This window comes from Equus przewalskii, chromosome 1 (assembly GCF_037783145.1).
Source record: "Equus przewalskii isolate Varuska chromosome 1, EquPr2, whole genome shotgun sequence".
In the NCBI taxonomy this organism is placed as follows: Eukaryota; Metazoa; Chordata; class Mammalia; order Perissodactyla; family Equidae; genus Equus; species Equus przewalskii.
In genome coordinates, this window is record NC_091831.1 from 36,301,020 (window position 1) to 36,323,421 (window position 22,402).

A 22,402-nucleotide genomic window follows, 5' to 3' on the forward strand; every position below is an offset into this window, starting at 1 on the left:
CAATCCAGATACCCCAGAGGTGAAAAAAATGTGCCCTGACATCTTATCAAAAATCAAATCAAAATGGATCATGGACTTAAATGTGAAACGTGGAAATATAAAACTTTCCAAAAACAAAAATGGAAAAAATCTTCAGTATCTAGAGCTAGGCAGAGAGTTCTGAGAATTGACACTAAAAGCACAATTCATAAAAGTAAAAATTGATAAGTTAGGCCACGTGGAAATTAAAAACTTTTGCTCTCCAAAATTCCATATGAAAAGGATGAGAGGAGAAGCTACAGACTGGGAGAAAATAACTGTAAACACTTGTGACAAAGGACTAGCATCTAGAATATATTGAGAACTTTAAAGTCACACAAAAAAAACCCCAAATAATCCAATTGGAAAATAGACCTAAATAGAGGAACAGACATTTCACCAAAGAGGATATACAAACAGCAAATAAGCACACGAAATGATATTCAACATCATTAGACATTAGAGAAATGCAAGTTAAAACCCATCACACTTGGGAGAATGGCTAAAATAAAAAAGTTACTACACCAAATGCTGGCAAGGATGTGGAGAAACTAGATCACTCAAACATTGCTAATGGGAATGTAAAACAGTACAGCTACTCTGGAAAACAGCTTGGTAGTTCCTTAAAATTGTAAAGATTCAGGGGCTGGCCCCGTGGCTTAGAGATTAAATTCGGTGTACTCCACTTCCACAGCCTGGGTTTGGTTCCCAGGTAGAGACATACACGACTCATCAGCGGCCATACTGTGGCAGTGACCCCCATACAAATTAGAGGAAGATTTACACAATGACAGCTCAGGGCAAATCTTCCTCAAGCAATTGGCAATGGATGTTAGCTCAGGGTGAATCTTCCATAGCAAAAAAAAAAAAAAAAAAAAAAAAAAAAAAAAAAGGAAAGAAACAGAAAAAATTTCACTGTGCAACTTAGTAATTGTATTCTTGGACAATTATCTCAGAGAAATAAAATTTATATTTACACAAATACCTGTAAACAAATATGCACAGCAGTTTTATTTATAATTATGAAAAATTGAAATCAGCCCATGTCATTCAACAGGTGAATGGTTACACAAACTGTATGTATGGTACATACATACAATGGAATAATATGCAGCACTAAAAAGAAAGATCTATTGATACACACAACTCAGGCGAACTTCTAGAGACTTATGCTGAGTGAAAAAAGGCAATCCCAAAAGTCTACATACTGTGTGATTCTATTCAATAACATTTTTTTTTTTGGTGAGAAAGACTGGCCCTGAGCTGACATCTGTTACCAGTCTTCCTCCTTTTTGCTTAAGGAAGATTGTCCCTGAGTTAACATCTGTGACAATCTTCCACTATTGTATGTGGGATGCCACCACAGCATAGCTTGATGAGTGGTGTATTGGTTCTTGTCTGGGATCCAAACCTGTGAACTCTGGGCCACCAAAGCAGAGCACAAGAACCTAACCATTATGCCACCACGCCAGCCCCTCCATTCAATAACATTTTTGAAATGATAAAGTTTAGAAATAAAGGACAGATTACTGGATACCAGAGATTAGGAAGGGGAGGTAGGAGTGGAAAGGAAGTGATTATAAAAGGGCAATGTAAGGGATCCTTGTGATGATGGAACTGTTCAGTATCTTGACTGCAGTGGTGGATACATGAACCTACACATGTGAAAAAATTGTATAGAACTAAATACACACACACACATAAATGAATAGAAGGAAAACTGGAGAATAAGATCAGTGGATTGTTACTAATGTCAATATCCCTGTGGTGATATTTTACTATAGTTTGACAAAACGTACAAAGGATCTCTCTTTATTATTTCTTTTAATTGCATGTAAATGTATAAAAATTTCATATAGGGGCCGGCCCGGTGGCAAAGCGGTTAAGTTCGCACATTCCGCTTCTCGGCGGCCCAGGGTTCGCTGGCTCGGACCCTGGGTGCGGACATGGCACCGCTTGGCACGCCATGCTGTGGTAGGCGTCCCACATATAAAGTAGAGGAAGATGGGCATGATGTTACCTCAGGGCCAGGCTTCCTCAGCAAAAAGAGGAGGACTGGCAGTAGTTAGCTCAGGGCTAATCTTCCTCAAAAAAAAAAAAGGAAAAAAGAAAAAAAAATTTTCATATAAAAAACACAGTACCAAGAAAAGGAAAAGATAAGTCAGACTGAGAGGAAATATTTACAAATCATCTCATAAAGGACTTGTATCTAGAAGATATTAACAGCACTTTACAGCTTAATAAGAAGACAACCCAACTAAAAAGTGGGCAAAGGATTTGGACAGACGTTTCACCAAAAAAGATACACAAATAGATAAAAAGCATGTGAAAAGATGCTCAGTATCATTATGCATCAGGGAAATGCTAATTAAAACCACACTGATGTACTATTATACATTTATGAGAATGACTAAAATTAAAAAGACAGACTACAGCAAGTATTGGAGATGATGTGGAGAAACTGCAACCCTCATACACTGCTGGTAGAAATTTAAAGCGGGACAGCCACTTTGGAATACAGCTTCTTAGAGTTAAACATAAACTTAGTATAAGACTCAGATATTAAACTGCGAGGTATCTATCCAAGAGAAATGAGAACACACCAACACAGAGACTTATAAACAAATGTTCACTCCAGCATCACTGGAAATAATCCAAATGTCCATCGACTGGTAAACTGATGAACAAAATGTGATATTATCCATATAACGGGATACTATTCAGCAATAAAAAGAAATAAGCTATTCATACATGCTACAACACAGATGAAGCCCAAATGTTATGCCCAGTGAAAGAAGCCAGATGCAAAAGACCGAATATTATATGATTTCATTTATAGGAAATGTCCAGAAAAGGCAAATCTATAGACAGAAAGCAGATCAGTGGTTGCCTGACTGCAAAAGGGTCAAGGGGAACTTTATAGAGAGTTAGAAATTTTCTAAAACTAGATTGTGGTGATGTTGCACAACTCTATAAATGTACTAAACATCACTGAATTGTAGGCTTACAACAGGTGAATGTTATGGTATGGTAATTATACCCTAAAGCTGTAAATAAATAAGTAAATTTTATAAATGTAAATAAAGGCAAATCTGGCTGACTTGATACAGCTGGTAAAGTTAACATATTTGCGTTAGAAAAAACATTTTAACACATAAAGTATTTAGTTTAAATCATTAGATGAAAAAGCCTTACCACAGGCAATTTAACAATTCTAACAATACCTATTTCAGTTCCTTATTTTCGCATTTGTCAAACAAGATCATGTTACTCCACAAAAATTCACAATCACCTTAATAAGAGCTTTCTTGGTGAGCTTCTGGTTAACTTCAGGCTTATTCATTATGTTCTTTGCTCTATGAGCATATTCCAACGTACTCAGAGTTTCCTGTGATGAAAAGAAAAGGCCAGTTAGTGAAGATATTATGAGAATAATATAGTTTTGGTATCTAACATGTACTAGATAACTTAAAAATAATAATTCATGGTTATATCTAATCTAGAAATCTACCAAGACTACTAAACCCAACCTTTAAAAAGGAGGTTGTTCACACGACTTACAAATAATGTACAACTGAAATTTCACAAGGTTGTAAGCTATCATAACCTCAATAAAAAGTTAAAAAAAGCTGTCGAGCGGTTAAGTGCCCACATTCCGCTTCGGCGGCCCGGGGTTCACCGGTTTGGATCCTGGGTGCAAATATGGCACTGCTTGGCACGCCATGCTGTGGTAGGCGTCCCACATGTTAGCTCAGGGCCAGTCTTCCTCAGCAAAAAGAGGAGGATTGGCAGCAGTTAGCTCAGAGCTAATCTTCCTCAAAAAAAAAAAAGCGGTTGTTCAAAACACCATTATCTTTTTTTCCCTTCTCTTCAATTTTCAGGATCTTTAACCTTATGATAATTTATCTAATAATTTGTTACTTTAGATTAGCCTTAAAACTCAACAAATTCCATCAACTGATAAACAAAATGTCCTATATTCATATAATGGAATATTATTTGTCCACAAAAAGGAATGAAATATTGATACATGCTACAACATAAATGAACACTAAAAACATTATGCTAAATGAAAGAAGCCAGACACAAAAGAATACTTATTGTGTGATTCCATTTATATGAAATGTCCAGAATAGGCAAATCTACAGACTAAAAAAAGTAGATTACTAATGACCTAGGGTTTGGAGTGGGGTCAGATGAGGAGCAATTGCATGGGTTACAGGGTTTCTTTCTGGTGTAATGAAAATGTTCTAAACTTAGATTTTGGTGATGGTTGCACAGCTCTGTGAATACAGTAAAATCATTGAATTATACACTCATAATGGGTAACTTTTATGGTTACGTGAATTATATCTCAATCAAGATATTTTTAAAAAATGAAAGGGGAGTTAGAGACTTTATAAAAGCTTTTGTAACTCCATTTAAAGGAGATGATCACAATAAAATAAGAGTAGATTTTACCACCTTTGTTGCTTCTCTTGGTTTTCCCACCTGTTCTCACACATCCAACCCATCTTCAGTGCTCTCTAAGCAGCCTCTACGAGTATTCACTTGACCCACTTCAAGAATTCAGTTAAATCTCTATACCCCATGTAACCATCCACTGCAAATGACCACAGCAATTTTCTTTGAACACTGTGGAAAAAGCCCTTAAGTAACTGGCTTTTTAAGATTAAAAACTCTGCCAGGAAGGAGAAAGGGAATTTTTTCAGTGGTATCCTCCTGTGTGTCCATACGCAATGTCCAGATTCTTTTTACTATAGCATAGAATGAATGAAGCCAGTTAATGAACTTTTAAAATATGTGACAGCTAAATTAAGAATTACAGCTTATACACTTGCAGATACCTTTCAAAGGGCTTACCTCAAGATTGAGAGACGCAGGAGAAATTGTTGCAATTATAGATGTTTTTGTACGTCCCCCAAGAGAATCCTGGAGGATTCTAGTTAGTTTAGATTCTCGATAAGGAACATGAGGTGTTCTTTCTACAAGGGCAGTAATAACCCTTCCCAAAGTCAACAGGGACTGATTGATATTTCCAGCTTCCCGAGCTCTCTTGTCAACTGCTCCAGAACGGCCAATGTTTTCACTTCCTGCAAGATCAACCTTGAATTATAAAAATAAAAAAATAAAGAAAAATAAGTTGTCAGTCTATTGGATTTGGACTCGAAGAGTTTCATTTTCATATTATACATAATATATTAAATAGCCAACAAAATAATTTTTTTATAATTAACAACCTACTACAAAGCTAATAACCCAGTGACTACAAAAATATTGCCTAGAAGTACAAAATTTCAAGCAGCTCTATGAGGTGGTCAAGAATGAAACAGAATACAAACGTCATACGAAGCAGCAATCCCACTTCTGGGTATATACCCAAAGGAAATAAAATCAGCATCTCAAAGAGGTAACTCCAGCGCCCGGCCCCATGGCCGAGTGGTTAAGTTCACACACTCTGCTTTGGTGGCCCAGGGTTTCGCTGGTTCCAATCCCGGGCACGGACATGGCACCACTTATCAGGCCATGCAGAGGCAGCGTCCCACATAGCACAACTAGAAGGACCCACAACTAAAAATACACAACTATGTACTGGGGACTTTGGGGAGAAAAAGGAAAAATTAAAAAAAAAATAAAAGAGATAACTCCATTCCCATGTTCACTGCATCATTCACAATAGCCAAGATATGAAAACAATCTAAGTGTCCATCAATGGATAAAGATGCAGTATATATCTACAAGAAAATATTATTCAGCTACGAGAAAGAAGGAAATCTTGCCATTTGCAACAACACGGATGAACCTAGAGGATATAACACTAAGTGAAGTAAGCCAGACACAGAGAGACAAATACTGTATGATCTCACTTATATGTGGAATCTGGAAAAAAAAAAAAAAGAAACTTGAACTCACAGAAACAGAGTAGAATAATGGTTACCAGCAGCAGGGGGGTGAAGGATAGGAGATGCTGGTCAAAGGGTACAAGCCTTCAGTAATAAGATGAATAAGTTCTGGGGATCTGATGTCCACTATGGTGACTATAGTTAATACTATGCTGAAATTTGCTAAGAGAGTAGATCTTAAGCATTCTCACCAAAAAAGGGTAACTATGTGAGGTGATAGATGTATTAATTAACCTGACTGTTGTAATGATTTCACAAAGTATACATATATCAAATCATCACATTGTACACTCTAAATATATAATTTTATTTGTCAATTATACCTCAATAAAGCTGGAGAAATAAACAAAAAGAATGAAACAGTGGTATTAAGGTAGATGCTTACCAAGTTCAACTTTCCAATTTTAACAAGCTCTTCTCCATCAATTGTAGTTTCTTTCATATGTATTGTAACAGAGAAAACTGAGTGGGAACGACTAGAAAACAAGATCAAGTTGCCCAGTCATTATAATGCAAAATATTATTTGCTTTCTATAAAACAGTGAAAACAGCAAAGAAAGATCTAAATCCACAAGGGTAGAGATAGTATGAGACAGGAGATATCGATAAGATTTTGGAAGACAGAGGGTAGACAGAATAATGCTTACATTTTTGCTTTCTTATACCTGCTGCCTATAGGAGACCCCAGTAAGAAGCTACCAGAAAACAACCTAAAAGACTTAGAACTAGAATCCTCAGGCACCTCTGAAACCTGGATGTGGGGTGGGGTTGGGATAGTTGCCTGGTGTGTAGGAGGGGAAGGCTTACAATCAGTCTTCCTATTCATAAGAACCCCTTGAGGGGCTGGCCCTGTGGCCGAGTGGTTAAATTCACACGCTCCGCTTCAGATGCCCAGGGTTTGACTGGTTCACATCCTGGACAGGAACATGGCACCACTCATCAAGCCATACTGAGGCAGCATCCCACATAGCACAACCAGAAGGACCTACAACTAGAATATACAACTATGTACTGGGGGGCTTTGGGGAGAAGAAGAAGAAAAAAAAGAAGATTGGCAACAGATGTTAGCTCAGGTGCCAACCTTTAAAAAGACCACTTGCAATATGTCATTACCATAAATTTAAACCGGACCAGGTAAGCCACTAGATTACTCTCCCTCGATGTCAAGTGTTGTAAAAGTACATTGCCCTGCTTTGAGAATGTTATCATAAATAGGTAACTCCTTCCCCTGAACAGCAGAAATAGTAAACAGCAGGGATTACCGAACACTACAAGAGAACCACTGCTAGACTATAAAGTGTTCCAAAGTCTCCCTTATGCTATACACTGACATTTGGCTTTTATCTGAGGGATACAAAATTATATAGTTATCTCTCCTTTCTGTATCAATGACATTTGTTGAACATCATTAAGTCTGTTAATGTCATTGATGGCTGATAAGGAATATGGCAATTTTTAGTTTTCTTATTTGTACTTTTAATGTTACTTAGAAAATTTTACAATAAGCATCATCTTTACAAAAATTATTTAAAATTACAGAAAAGGGGAAGGCCACAAGGAAAACTATGAACATAAACTATAGATCTGAATTATACTATACAGCTCATGTTTTTCTACCATTATTTACCCATTCCTAATCCAAGATTATGGAATTAATGCAATTAAGCATAGAGGTCAACTCTGATTTTGGAAAACTGAACTACACCATAAAAAGAGATCTTTACTCCAGTCTGCATACCAAAAAAAGGAGTCCTAAATTACACAAATTTATGGAATAATAGGAATTTTACACGTCAGAGAAAGGTATTTAGAAAAAAGAAACTTCACCTAGTCTTAAGTTCATTCCTCTGAATTCTATATAAAATTAAGTTATAAACCAATCGTAGAATTAAATTTAACTTTTTAAAATGGGAAACCAGGGGCCGGCCCCTTGGCTGAGTGGTTAAGTTTGCGTGCTCTGCTTTGGCAGCCCAGGGTTTTCCCAGTTTGGATCCTGGGCATGCACACAGCACCACTCATGGAGCCATGCTGAGGCGGCGTCCCACATGCCACAACTAGAAGGACCCACAACTAAAAATACACAACTATGTACCAGGGGGCTTTGAGGAGAAAAAGGAAAGAGTAAAATCTTTTTTTTTTTAAAAAAAGGAAAACTATTATAGGAAAATTTAATTAAAATTATAAAATCACTCATAATGCTATGATTTTAATTACTTTTATGTTATGTTCTTTTTCTTCTTTCTTTAAATGCATACCTATTTTTTATAGAGCTGCAATTAAGTTGTTACAGCATAGCGTAAAAATTTTCAACTATAACGGAGCAAAGAAATAAGATCTAGCCATAATAATCTTTGTAGCTCAGGAAACTCATATTCAGGTAAGTTCACTTATTTACTCAAAGTCACAGTCTAGTTCTGCAGAACTAGAACTAAACACAAATGTCTAACTCTCAATCCACAGCTCTTTCAATTACACTCTGATGTTTCCTTCAAAGACCAGCAGAAAAAAAAAGATCACCTCTGACTTGGTAAACTGCATTTGTAGAATTTGGGATTCATCCTATAGGGGGTGCTATCAAATATGCCCCTTTCTCCCCTTGAAAGCCAGTGTTAATGACCATCTGTCTTCCTACATTAAAATGAAGCCATTTGAAAAAAAAAAAAAATCACATTGTACAACCTAAATATATACAATTTTTGTCAATCACACCTCAATAAAGCTGGAAAATAAAATAAAATGAAGCCATTTGACCTTCTAATCCTTATTAAAACTAGGGGTCTTCAGACTGTGTTCTAAGTATCCATGGGGCTCCAAAAAAGTGCTCAGATAAAATGTTCATAAGGCTGAGACAAGCCTCTGAGCATCCCACCCCCCAAATGAACTAATGAAGCCACATTTTAATCTGGGCTCCCATGTACAGTTTCACTTGGGAAAAGAAAATCTTAAAAAAAGTTTAATATTTCTGCTCAAGTTCAACCTGATTTGTTCTCCTCTCAACATTCTTCCAATATTGGTGCTCTCCCTATAAATCTCAAGCCAATTATTAAGGCACACAATCTACCATACAATCTAGGTATGTGACTCACATACGTTGACCCATCCCAAATTTGACTTCCCCTAAGTTTGTAATTCTTCTTAAAAAGAAAATGATGGAGCCCAATGGGGGGCAAGATGACTTTCTTACCTAGAGTACGCATTCATCAAAGTTGCTGCAGTTGTCCGTTTTGCCGCCCCCTTCTCCAAAATTTGATAGACTTCATCCTTGTTGTGTACTGTAATTTCTTCCAAACCTTTGATTATCACTCCTCTCTAACCAAATATCAAAAAAAGTACCCCTTAGATTGGTAAAAATACATATATACTGACTTCTCAAAGCATCACACATTACAGTTTGCAGACATTTCGTTCTCAAAGACTGAGTTACCTTGTTACGGGGATCATCAAACATCTGTAGTCTCTCAGAAACATCAGAAGATGGATTAAGGAGATCAAAAAGTTCTTCATTATAAATTTCCAACAGAGATACTTTGACGGAAAATTCAGTACCATTATCAGTAAGTTTCTCAAAAATTTGATGAAGAGTACGTGGAATTATACCAGCCAAGGGATCCTGAAATTATAATATTAATAAGGACTAAAAAGAAGAATGCCACTTACTGTGGCAGTTAAAAATATATAACCAGGGTCTCCTTTATAGTGTATTTAAACATAAGTCTGTCAAAACAAGTCAAAAAAAAACAACTAACCTAATGTTAGAGAAGTAATTTACAGCAAGTCACTTACGAGTCTGTTCAACAGTAATTCTTCTTTATACCTTCCATAAATCTGTCATAGCTGTCAGCCGCTTCATGCCTGAGCATTACACAGAAACTCACTGAACCAGCTTCGTATAAGGCCAACTTCAAGAATTCTTTCCAATTTTTCTCATGAGAACACAACACCACCATTTTAACAAGAAAGATGGCCCACCTAACAATGTATTCCCTAATTCTGACATAAAACAAGGTTGCTTCTCAAATGTCTAAGTATCTTTAATAAAATTCTTACGAATCTCTAAAGTTTGAAAACTGTACTTTAAGCCTATTCTGTATCTCCTACGGTTACAATTCCATAACTTTATTATCCATGCATAAAGTTAATGCCTCAACTATGTAATCTCCAGATAAAAGGATCTACCTAAGTGTTAATAATTTGGAAAATTAACTTAGTCATTAAACTCATTTAAATTTAAACACATTTGTGTAGATTCTTTGTGAAATGTACTATCTGCTTTCTACAATACTCAACAATATGGTGATCTTAATTTCTTGAACACTCAAGGTCATCACTAATAAAGTACTATACTGCCCCTTTATGCTAAGTTCATGGGACTCCCTCCCTCTCTGCAAAGTCTACCCCTTCAAGTCCTACTCACGTTCCACTTTTCCACAATATTCTGCTCCAATTATTCTGTCCCCAAAAGACTCCTCTCTTGTCACTTAACTGTGCCATACGTGTTGGTCCTCTCTCTCCCAATGAGACTGTATGTTTCTTAAACAGAAGCCATACCATATACTCTAATTTTACTATAGCAATAGTTTTCTTAAAGTCATCTTTGACATGGGTACTCTGATCTTCTCCATTTTAAGACACAGGCCTTTTACCAAGTTTTATTCAGTTATATGCAGCCACTTCAGAGACAGAAGTCTGTTATAAACAACAAATACCTCCTCCCAAGTATACTCTTCATTAGGTGACCTTTCACCTTCCATTGTAAAGGTTTTTCCAGTGCCAGTTTGGCCATATCTGCAAAGATTAACAAAAGTGTTCAATGAAAAACAAATACGTGCATCTAAACCTTTTCATCAATTTGAAAAACAGTGTTTCACTTACGCAAAAATAGTACAATTATAGCCCATAATAACTTCATCCAGAATTGGACAAACAACACTTCGGTAAACATCAATTTGTTTAGTAGATGCTCCAAAAACCTATCAAAAAATAAATAAATAAATCAAGGCATTTCTTCAATAAAATCTTCAAAATTACTCACTTTAATAATTTTGTTTTTAATATATTGACTCATTCAGCCCACTAGAAACCAAGTGACCACTCAAAGAGTCAACTGAAATTTGTAATTGTACACTAGAACCTAGAGGAAATATGTATACCAGGATAACTTTACATTAGTAAATATTAAAGAAGGAGCAGCATTTTAAGAAGTCAGTACCATATCAAACGTGTATGTTTTCCTTGAGCTCTTATCTGCCAATCCTCCAGTTCGTACACTAACTTCTTTTCGTACATGATCACATTCTACTACAGAATGGGCGCTAGCTTTCCGCTCTGCCAAATTAAATGGTCTACAAAGAGAAATACACAAAGTTATTCAAGAACTCTTGGTTATCAGGTTACTCATGACATTTTCATTAACACCTTAGACAGAACAATGTGAAGTTTTGACTACACTGTTGGCGACAGGGATTAAATGGAGACTAAATGATACTGCTAAAGCAGATAACAGGATTTTAAGGGTTTCAATTCCCAGAAATAAAATTAGGTTGTTGTTTTTTAGTTTTCCAAGATATGTAAAACATTACAATTCTGACAGTTTCTTGGAGTAGATGCTAACAGAATTAGCTTGTAAAAAAATGTCAAAGATTTTTTAGAATTCTATTTCCACTATTCTTAGAATCTGATTCAAATAGGCTATAATGTAGTAGAAAGAACATGCCAAATTTGTGCTCAAAATACTAACCTGCCCTTGGGTAACTGGCACAAAACAAAAAACAATAAAAAGAATTAAATAACTAACTAATAACACTGAATACTCACTATGTACCAGGTACTCACTGTTCTAAGTGCTTTATATGTGTTAACTCAGTTTGTCCTCACAGCACTGTGAGGTCTGGTGAGGAAGAGAGACGTAAAACAAATGATTATAAGAAAGGTGATGTATAGAAAGGGTATGTAATGGGTGCTGTAGGAACACACAGCAAAAATTCAACACAGTCTTGATCCGGACAGGGACGGGTTGGGTAGGCTTGGGTGGTGGAAAAGAGGAAGTAATCTGCCAAGCTAAATTCCTCCTCAGGCATTTCAGTAGGGCAAGGACTCCAGACCCAGTCAGCTTGGGCAATGCAGGCCTTTGTGTCTGTTTCTTCATTTGAAAAATGGGGCTAGTAATAGTACCAAGCTCACAGTGTAGGGAAAGAAATCCTGTTATTCTACTGTTTCCCCACTGCCTACTATTATGCTTAGCACACAGTAGACACTCGAATATCTGTTAAACTACAGTGCTTAATAAACGTCATCTTAAGGGGAATGAAGGGAAAACTAAGAAGAACCAGAGTCCACAGAGAAGCATCCATAAGATATTTACTATACTTAATACACGTCTAGGCCAAAGGGAGACATGCACTCTTGACCTGAGTTCATCTTTCCCATTGAGTATCACACATTATAGAAGAAAATGCTAAATAGGAAATTATCCTTCCCCTCATCACTAGACAAACCAAGTTGCTATTTATTTTAAAAAGGATACCTCAACGTCCTCGGGCATGCCCCACTCCCTAGCATATTTTGGGCTGGTCTGAAGACCAAATTTGTGATCCCAGGAAATTTAACTCATCAACTCCCAGGTAATATCTGGTAATGCTGTCATTTGGCAAATGTGCTCAAACCTACACAATGCACATACCCCACAGTAAGCACTATTATTCAAAGTTCAACAAAACTAAGTCAGAACCAATTTATACTGAGGTAGGCCGAGAGTACCAAGTGGAGTGAACTGCTCTCATGTGGTTAAAACTTTTCCAATTAGTCTATTATTCTCAGCATCCTAAACTACTCTCTTGCCTAGATGTGATTAAATTACCAAATGAATATCATTCAAGTTTTCAGGACAAAACAGTAGAAATTCACACAAATCACACATTCCTAAAAGTTATCAAAACTCCCAGAGAGGAGCTTTAGGGACTCTGTACTTTCCTTCATCTAACTAATTAGAAATTGCAAGGTTTCTGCTGATGACATTAACAAACCCATCAATTTGTTGACCTCACTACAGTTATATTAAAATTCAAACAACCAACATGGTGAAGGAAAGAAGATTGAGCATTTAAAAAAAAAAGTCCTGGGGCTGGCCTGTGGTGCAGCGGTTAGGTGCGCGTGTTCTGCTTCGGCGACCCGGATTCACTTGCTCGGATCCCAGGTGTGGACATGGCACCACTTGGCAAGCCATGCTGTGGCAGGCATCCCACATATAAAGTAGATGAAGATGGGCGCGGATGTGAGCTCAGGGCCAGCCTTCCTCAGCAAAAAGAGGAAGATTGGCAGGAGTTAGCTCAGGGCTAATCTTCCTCAAAAAAAAAAAAAAAATTAAAAAAAAAGTCCTGTCCTGTGGAGAAATGCTAAATTCATTCATTCATTCATTCATTTCATACATATTCATCAATTACTTATTATGTGAGAGACTCTTCTAGATACTGGGGATATAGTAGTGAACAAAACCAAGTTTCAAAACAAACAAAACATCCAACTTCCTATTCTCAAGACACTTTTAATCCTAGTATGTGTGTGCTGGGGGTGGGGGGCCAGGAAGAGACAACAACCAAACAAATAAATATATTAGGTGATGATAAATTAGAAATGAAAATAAATAAAGCAAACTAGGAGACAAGAAGTGATGATGAGGGAAAATAAGTGGTTGCTACTCCTATTTTAGAGGGATTAGGGAAGGCTCCTCTGACAAAGGTGACATTTAAGCAGAATCTAAAAAGTGAAGGAGCCAGCCATGGAGTTATTTTGGTGGAAAAGCTTTCCAAGCAGAGAGAAATTTCAAAGGCCCTGAGGTCTCATGGTAGATTTGTTTTAAAAATTGGGCAGGGCGGGGGGAGGGGGGGAGGAGCAGGTAGCAGGGGAAAGATAGCCCATAACTAGATCATGCAGGGGTCTGGAACCTTCAACCTGTAGGCCAAATCTGGCCCTTGCCTTGCTAGAGACCTAAGAATGAATTTTACAATTTTACAGAGTTGTGTAAGAAAAACCAGACATGGAGTGCTCGGTGGCAGCAGCACACTGGCAGATCCATCCCACCACTTAAAATCTGCAAACCTTGGACCACACACAATCTTACTGATTTCAAGTAAAAGGTGTCCAGCAAAACAGCAAGCACCAACAAGGGAGTGACCCTTTGCTGATAAGGATACCAACTTTAGAAAAATCTTTTCAAGGATAAAGAAGTTTGCATCATCTTGTAGTGGGGTAGTGAAACACTCTCTCCTCAACAAAGCAAATTAGAAGCAAAATCTTGAAGAGATTTACCTTCAGCTTATTTGGTGACCACTGTTAATAATTAAAATGCTCTTAACTCGAATAACGAAGTCTGAAGTCTTTATTTTCCAAGTTGTCCTTTCTCTAAAATATCCTTTTGCTGATTTAATACAGAATCACAATTCTGATTTCCATTTGGTAACTATGGTGTCATACTGGGTTACTGTTTAAGGAAAGTTGGTCTGGGTCTTTTTAAAAACACAACTATATACTTTTAAATATACGAATGACTCAGATATGTTAAGACCTAAATTGCCTAAGCACCTGTCTAGATTAAAATGCTAAGAATAACTTAAATCCAAAAACCTTTATATTTTCTTAATAGAGCTTATGCCAACCTGTACAGTATACAAAGGGGAGGGGTGTTTTGTGTATTTGTGTGTATATGTCTGTGTGTCATCGTAGATACACATATCAAAGCCTATTTCCTTACTAAAATTTCTCTCTCTCCATACCATCAGTTCCTCAATTCCAGAAGCTATACCTTTATCTTGAGCTGTGCATAGTAGAATAAAAAATTCTCTTCATATATTTATTGTACAAGTAAAGAACATCATAAAGATTGTATTCATTGTAATCAAGTAATGAAGTTATCTCTTCTCTCTTGAAATCGTGCTGACCTCTTGGGCTAACAAACTGTGCCAATTAAAAATTTTAAACGGAAAAAAAAATTAGAGAAGAATACGTGCCAGACCATATATGGCTTGCAAAGCCTAAAATATTAACTATCTGTGCTCTTTACAGAAAAGGTTTGACAACCTTGAAGGGCCTCTTAAGTTGTTTATTTACTAAAGCTTAGGGACATACTTGCACTAGGAAGTCTATTTGAAAAAGAAAAGGCTAACCTGAAAAAGAAAAAAAAAAATCTCTTTATACTAAAATTATTGTAAATATTAGACACAACCTAAGCACTTTTTATTAAATTTAGATAAAGTAAAAGAAATGTCTTCTAAGGTAAGGCTTGAAGTGTATGGGCATAATAAACACGAAGTTCAGGGTAATGTTTAATTCTTGGGGTGGAGGAAGAGGGATGGGGAGGAATACAGCGGGCCTCCAGCTGTAATGATTGTTTTGTTTCTAATCTGAGTGATGGATACACAGATGTTTGTTACATTGTTCTATATAACTTTTCATATATTTGACATATTTTGTAATTAACAATAAAAAAGAAATTAAAGAAAATAAAACCACATAGAAAGGTAATATTACCTCGCTTTTTTAAATGACCAAAATAATCTAAAAACTTGCATTTGTAAAACGGGTCGTTGATTTTTTAAAAATCTTCAAAACAAGCAACTATTAACAGAAGCCCTACAGTGCAACTGGTAATTGGTTAGACTTAAGGTTACCACTAAATTTCCTCTCTGGCGCCTAGTTTAGAAAGCTACCTATTACCTTTGATACCTATAATTCAAGTCACCAAAGTTGAGTTAGCAATAACCTAAGAAAGTTTGTTGATACATTTTTAAATAACCTTTTAATTTCAGAACACCGTTTGGATTTACAGAAAAGTTGCTGATAGTTGGAGTTTTTAAAACAACAGCAAGAAAAACAGACACAAAACACACACCAGTAAACTGTTGGAGGGCCTCTAAAGAGCTGAATAAATCAATCTCTAATTAAGTAATAGCTTGTACAAGTATGTTCTTCCTCTACTGGCCCATTTTAAAATTGGGAAGTTATTTGGAAATCAATCAAGGGAGAGCCGAACACCTCCACCCACCCACCCAGAAAAAGCTGTCTTCTTTGGTCCAAGGAAGAACAAATTGTAGCACAACCAGATAACTGTGCTGGCTTAAGTTGTCTCCTTGGTCTTTTAAAAAGATAAACTCACTCTATAACTTAATTTTTTAAATTTCAATACAGTGATGTTTACATGTTTAGTCGCGATTAAGAAAATACCGCATCTAGAATAAAGAGAACAGGTGATTAATTACGTTTTTAGAGGTGCTGGAGAGGATGGTAACCCCAACACAAATGCTAAAACATCTGCAAAGTAGGTATGAAGTCTTATTTCCAAACCGACAAACTGCAGGGAGTAGCAAATAAAAGTGACACCTACATCTTCGACATTAGTTTAAAAACGCACTTTTCACTAAAGAATGGCGATCAAACTCCCCTTCTGAATAGCAGTTTAAATTGTAACCTCCAACACAAATATCCTTTCTTCTGAAAAAGACACTAATTTACTCCTCACAGCAAGCCGGTGTCACTTTCTCGAACAGGACACGGGCAAGTATGAAACGGGAAGGTTTGGTCCCCTCGGAAATGGCAAACCGAATCCCTCTCCTCAGACCGGGCAGGAGGGAGCCCAGCAGCAAAGCCCGGCGCTCGGAGCCCTGCCAGGCTCGCCCTACCTGCATCTCACCACCACCTGGATGTTCTTCCCCTTCTCCTCTTTCTTCTTCGCGGACGAATTGGGCTGGGACGCCATGACGGGCCCCGCCAAAAAATCAAGGCCTGGCCGCGGACTCGAGTGCCGAGTGGCTAGGAGGGGCGCGGCAGCCGGCGCGGGCCGGGACGCCCACCAGCCCCTCCGAGTGCTGGTGTGGCCGCGGGAGCCGCCGCAAGCAGCTCGGCGTCCCCTCTCTCCACCGGGGGCTCTGACTGGCCGCGGCGTCTGTCCCGCACCAGCTGGAGCCGTCGAATCACCAATCTCGTCTTCGACACACCAATCTCCTTTCCGGCCGAAGCCCAAGAAACCGAGCAACGACTCGGCGCCTTAATTTGAAAAACGAGCCGACGCGCCGGGCCAATTGCAGCGCGGCGCGCAAGGCACCATGGGACGCAGTGTCCTCACCAGAGCCCCGCCCTCAGGGCGTGGCCCGCGGGAAAGTAAAAAGCTGATCTGTCGGGGCCCGCCTGGAACTCGTAGTACGGTGGGAGAGACGCGGGACTAAACAGTGTGACGCTTTAAGGTGTTCTTGCTCAAGTCACATGACGTGTCTAGACCAAAATTTCCTCATCTGCAAAATGGAAATAATAGCAAACGCCTCAGAGGATTGTGTGAGAATTAATAAGCTAATGCAGGTAAATAGCTTAGACTAGAACATGTAGTAAGTGCTCAGGAAGGCTGGCCGTGATTATAATCATTATTAGAGAATTGTGAGAGTGCTATGGAAGCACAGAGGAAAGAGGTCAAAAGCGAGCCCCTTTCTCGGAGGCAGCGTTCACAATACTCTTGAAGAATGATTAGGAAGTGTTAAGAGATACGGCTACCGCGAGTACCAAATCGTGATGAAAGGGACATTGTCATTTTTAGGATTCTGAATTTATTTATCCTTTACCTGATGAGAGGTCGTCATCGCTAAACGATTCCAAGCAAGAAATCAAGATCAGATTTGCCTTTTCGGACAACCGTTCTGCAACGACTGATGCAAGTTCAGGGAGCGCTTCGCTACATCTCCGTGGCGCAGCATCCAGCCGGCGTCTCAAAGAGGTTGCGCAAACGCCCGCCGCCATCAGCCTACAAATCCCAGCAGGCAGCGCTCCCTGGGTCCCGCGTGCGCTCAGTGACCTTCGGCTGTCCGTGGGTATACAATAGGCATCTCAGCAGTGCCCAGGATGACTCCGCCGCTTTGGGTGTGGGTCCCGGGTCCAGGAAATGCTAAATCAGCGGCCTCTTCTGTAGTGGGCTCTGGGAGCTGCGCTTCTGGGCCACGCTTAGCCGACGGGAACGTAGATATCATTTTAGTTTTTTAAGTAACAGCCGAATGGAAAGCTTTCGGGCTCCCTTAGTGTTCGTCCACTTAGTAACCTCCTACATTCCGCCTGGGGAACGTCTACGTCTGCAGCTCAGATTGCTGATCATCTCCGTTCTGCATAGTGCTGATCATCTCCATTCTGCATAGCCAGATGTCTACTGATATTGCCTCTTAATGGGCTCACCAGCATCCCAAAATGGACCTATCCAAAACGGAACTGTTTATTCCCCTTACCTCCGCCCTAATCTGTCTCATGTAGACGCTTGGCACTAACCAGACCTTTGAGTCCTCTGTCTTCTATGTTCACTGCAGTCCTGTTGGTTTTATCTGCCTACCTCTGCCCACCACTCTAGCCCAACTCTCTTTTATCTCTTCCCTGAACAACTGTCCTTAACCTCCTTGACAGGTCTCCCGGCTTCTGCTGTTCTCCTCTCCCCACCGCATTCACTGATCAAAGGAAGGATCTTTTAAAAACGAAACAGGTCATGGCCTTCATCTCCTTTTTACCCTTACAGTAGTTTCTCATTGTACTTAGAATAAAACTCAAACTCTTTACCATGTCCTGTAAGGCCCCCATGTTCTGGCCTTTGCCTATAGGTACATACCAACATCAACTCCAGCCACTATTCACATAGCTCGCTACCATGATTCCAGAGCTTCTAAGCTCCTTCCTGCAGCCAGGCCTTTGTATTTGCTATCCCCTTTGCCTAGGACTCTAGTCTGGCCCTTTGCATGGCTTACCCTTTCTCATCCTTAAGATCCCAGCTCAACTTTCTCTTTTAAAAGGGCTTTCCTGACTACTCTATACAGCATATTCCTCCTATAATTTTCTGTCTCTAGACCCTGTTTATTTCCTTCACAACAGTTACTAAAATGGGTAATTACTTTGTCAGTGTACTGTCTATCCACCTTGCTAGCATGCAAGTTTCATAAGCGACTGATTGTCTTGTTCAATGTTGTTTTCCCAGTGTCTTGAACAGAGCCTTACACAAAGTAGTCACTAAATAAATATATGAGTACCTGAAGGAAATTACTTAACGTCTCTCAACCTTGGTTTCCTTATTTGCAAAATGGAGATAACAATGATTACTGTTATTGTGAGGAATAGAATAATAACGTGTATAAAGTACCTAGCACATAGTAGGCCAAAAATGTTAATTTCTTCTCTTTTTCTTTCTCATTAGCAAAAATCTAAACAATAGTTACATTAACAATCATTTGGGTTGATGCAAGAAATTTGAGTCTCCATTTTATGAGTTACAGCTACCATTTGTCTAGGGCTACTGTGTGTCAGACTCTATGAAAGGCTTTGTGTGCATCATTTCATTTTATCTTCAGAACAACTCTCTGAAGAAGGAACTGTTATTTCCCACTCTTTTATCAATAGACAGGCCAAGTCAGTCTACTGTCCATAGTCATACAGCTAATAAGTGGCAGAGAAGGAACTCAGAATCTTTTTGATTCCAAATCCCAGGTTGTTAACTGCCATCCCCCTCACCTAATTTTTTCATGTGCTCAGTGCACCTGTACCCACTTTCATCATGCCCTTATTGAGCGCTTACCATGGGCCAAGCAGTGAAGAGATAGGCTGAATTATAGTTCCTGCCCTCAAGACTAAATCTCGTGGAGATGGCCAAGGTCTTATGGACGTTTGTAAGAGTTTTGTTACACTAGGCAAGTGGCTGACTCTGATACGTTATTTTACACTGCTCCTGTAAGCTCAAACTACTCAAGCTAGTCAACACTTCTCTCTTGAAAGTCTGCGCATGATTAGAAAATCTTTTTAGCACTCTAACAATAGTTAACCGGGATTCTACCAATGCAACATCATTGACCATGTTCTTGATCTGACATTTCTCTTTCAAGAGTGTATTTCTTGTATAAATTATTTTTAATTGATTTTTATTTTTCTTAAAGTAAAACATAGACATCATTTTAAAAGTTAAATGGTTCTGAGGGCTTATAACAACAACAAAAAAGATATTTCCCTGCCTTATCTGCCTAATCCCTCCAGACTTCCACTCCAGAAACAACCACTTTCAACTCATTTTAGCTATTTATTCTACCATTTACTCATCTCCATTTTTGTAAGAAATTTGTATATACTATTACCTTTTGATTAGTCAATTTTAAACTTTATTTCTTCATTTCCTCTTATGAAGGATAAGATTTAGTTCTCAAACTTTACCATCCCCTCTGCTTTCCCTTCCCCATACACCCAATATTACAATTTTTGTTAAATAAAAAATCTGTATTTAGGTTATTATGCCTATTCATAGCCAAGCATTTCCGTTTAGGGAGATTATATTTCCTTTCTTACTTTTTGTCTATCCTGAAGTTAATAATTGCCCACTTTTGTTTGATTACTTTTTGGTGGTACTTTTCCTAATTCTTTCTACAGCTTCCAGTAGCCTCTTGGCAAAATATTCCACCAATACAATCACATCAGAAGTCTTTCAGTTTCAAGTTGTTTCTAATTGGATTGCTTACTCTCTAGGCCTGTAGTGCACTGCCATCCTAGGGTTTCCCTTCGTTTTCATCCCAGGAGTTCCTTTTGCCTATCTCCTGGGTTGGATATCATGTTTTTCTGGATCTCACCTGTGTACTCTTCCTTCGTTTACTTCTTTATTTACATGGAGCACATCCTCCTGTAGCTTCCTGAGAAAAAGTGCAGAGAAGATCAATTTCTTGGGAACTTTACTTCAGATTTTTTCCCAAGGGGTGTGGTTGGTTTCCTATGGCTGCTGTAACAAATCACAACAAACATGGTGGTTTAAAAAAACAGAAATTCTTTCACAGTTCTGGAGTCCAGAAGTCTGAAATCACTTTCACTGGGTCAAAATCAAGGTGTCAGAGGGGCCAGATTCCCTCTGGAAGTTCTAGGGGAGAATCTGTTCCTTGTGTCTTCCGTTTTCTGATGGCTGCTGGCATTCCTTGGCTTGTAGCATATCACTCCAGTCTCTGCCTCCACGCTTCCTCTTCTATGTCAAATCTCCCTCTGCCTCTCGCTTATAAGGATATGTGTGATTACATTTAGGGCCCACCTATGTAATCCAGGATACTCTCCCCATCTCAGGAGGTTTGACTTAATCACATCCATAAAGTCCTTTTTTGCTTTATAAGGTAACATTCAAAAGGATTAGGATGTGAACATCTTGGGGTGGGGGTGTGTTATTCAGCCTATCACAGGAAGGATGTCATAAAAACACTTTATTCTGATGTCGTGCTGTTAAATATCTTAGTCTGTGCTGATAAAGAACCTGAATTTATATTCTAATGGATTAAATAAAAGAGCTTTGGTTAGCTGATCAAACAAGCCAATGCAAAGATCCCAAGCAAAACTAAATGTAGCTATACTCTGTTCTCTATCAGAGATGGAAGATTTCTTTTTCTGTGTGCTGTCATTTGGGACTCTAGCTGTCAATGGTTTTATTGCATAGCCTGTTTTTATCCATCAGAAATGCAATCCTCCAATATTTGTATAATTGTCAGGGTTGTATAACTTGGTTTCGATACATGTGGGAAGACATAAAACATGGCTAGAGTAGGAGATAGTGATCATTCATTAATTACACTCGTTAATCACTTCAGAAATAACTAAACTTTGGGCTTTGAAAAACTCTTTTACTGATTAAAATAATCAGTATTTGTTCCACAATCAGTATTTATTCCACAATCAGTAAATTTAATCTACAATCGGTAAATTTTCCACAAATACTTTTAAAATCTCAGCGTGGAGATACTACCTCACGTCCATTAGGATGACTATATTGAAAAAAAAACAATGGATAATAACAAGTGTAAGGGAATGGAGAAACTGGGACCCTCACACATTGCCGGTGGGAATGCAAAATAGTGCAGCTGCTTTGCAAAACAGTCTGGCAGTTCCTCAAAAGTTTAAACAGAGAGTTACCACATGACCCAGCAGTTCTACTCCTAGGTATACACTCAGTAGAAATGAAAACAAATGTCCACATAAAAATTTGTACAAAAGTGTTCAATTGCAGTATTATTCATAATAGCCCCAAAGGGGAAACAACCCATAGGTCCATCAACTGATGAATGGATTAAAAAATGTGGTACATCTAAGCAATGAAATACTTACTATTCCACAACAAAAAGCAATGAAGTATTGATACATGCTACAACATGGATGAATCTTGAAAAGATTATGCTAAGTGAAAGAAGCCAGACACAAAAGACCACATATTGTATGATTCCATTTGTGTAAAATGTTCGGAATAGGAAAAGCCATAGAGCTAGAAGTAGATTTATGGTTACCAGGGTCTCGGGGAGGAGGGTTTGGGTGAGGGGGTGAGTGCTAATGGGATTTCTTTGGGGGATGATTAGAATGTTATGGAATTAGATAGTGGTGATGGTTGTGCAACCTTGTGAATATACTAGAAACCACCAAGTTGTACACTTCAAAATGGCAAATTTTATGGTATGTGAATTATATTGCAA

The 22,402-nt window shown here is 38.3% G+C and overlaps 1 protein-coding gene across 1 annotated transcript in view; it reads right to left on the bottom strand.

The window, feature by feature from the left end:
- KIF11 (kinesin family member 11) overlaps positions 1-22,402 on the bottom strand; it is a 61,808-nt gene that overhangs the window by 30,564 nt on the left and 8,842 nt on the right. The window contains exons 2-12 of the mRNA XM_070610058.1: positions 20,537-20,596; positions 17,522-18,140; positions 16,592-17,200; positions 11,131-11,263; positions 10,794-10,891; positions 10,628-10,706; positions 9,346-9,531; positions 9,106-9,230; positions 6,307-6,397; positions 4,882-5,124; positions 3,311-3,406 (exon numbers count right to left, since the gene is read on the bottom strand). Of these exons, the coding sequence (XP_070466159.1) occupies positions 3,311-3,406; positions 4,882-5,124; positions 6,307-6,397; positions 9,106-9,230; positions 9,346-9,531; positions 10,628-10,706; positions 10,794-10,891; positions 11,131-11,263; positions 16,592-16,668 (1,128 nt within the window). The 5' untranslated portion in view covers positions 16,669-17,200; positions 17,522-18,140; positions 20,537-20,596. The remainder of the gene's footprint in view (positions 1-3,310; positions 3,407-4,881; positions 5,125-6,306; positions 6,398-9,105; positions 9,231-9,345; positions 9,532-10,627; positions 10,707-10,793; positions 10,892-11,130; positions 11,264-16,591; positions 17,201-17,521; positions 18,141-20,536; positions 20,597-22,402) is intronic.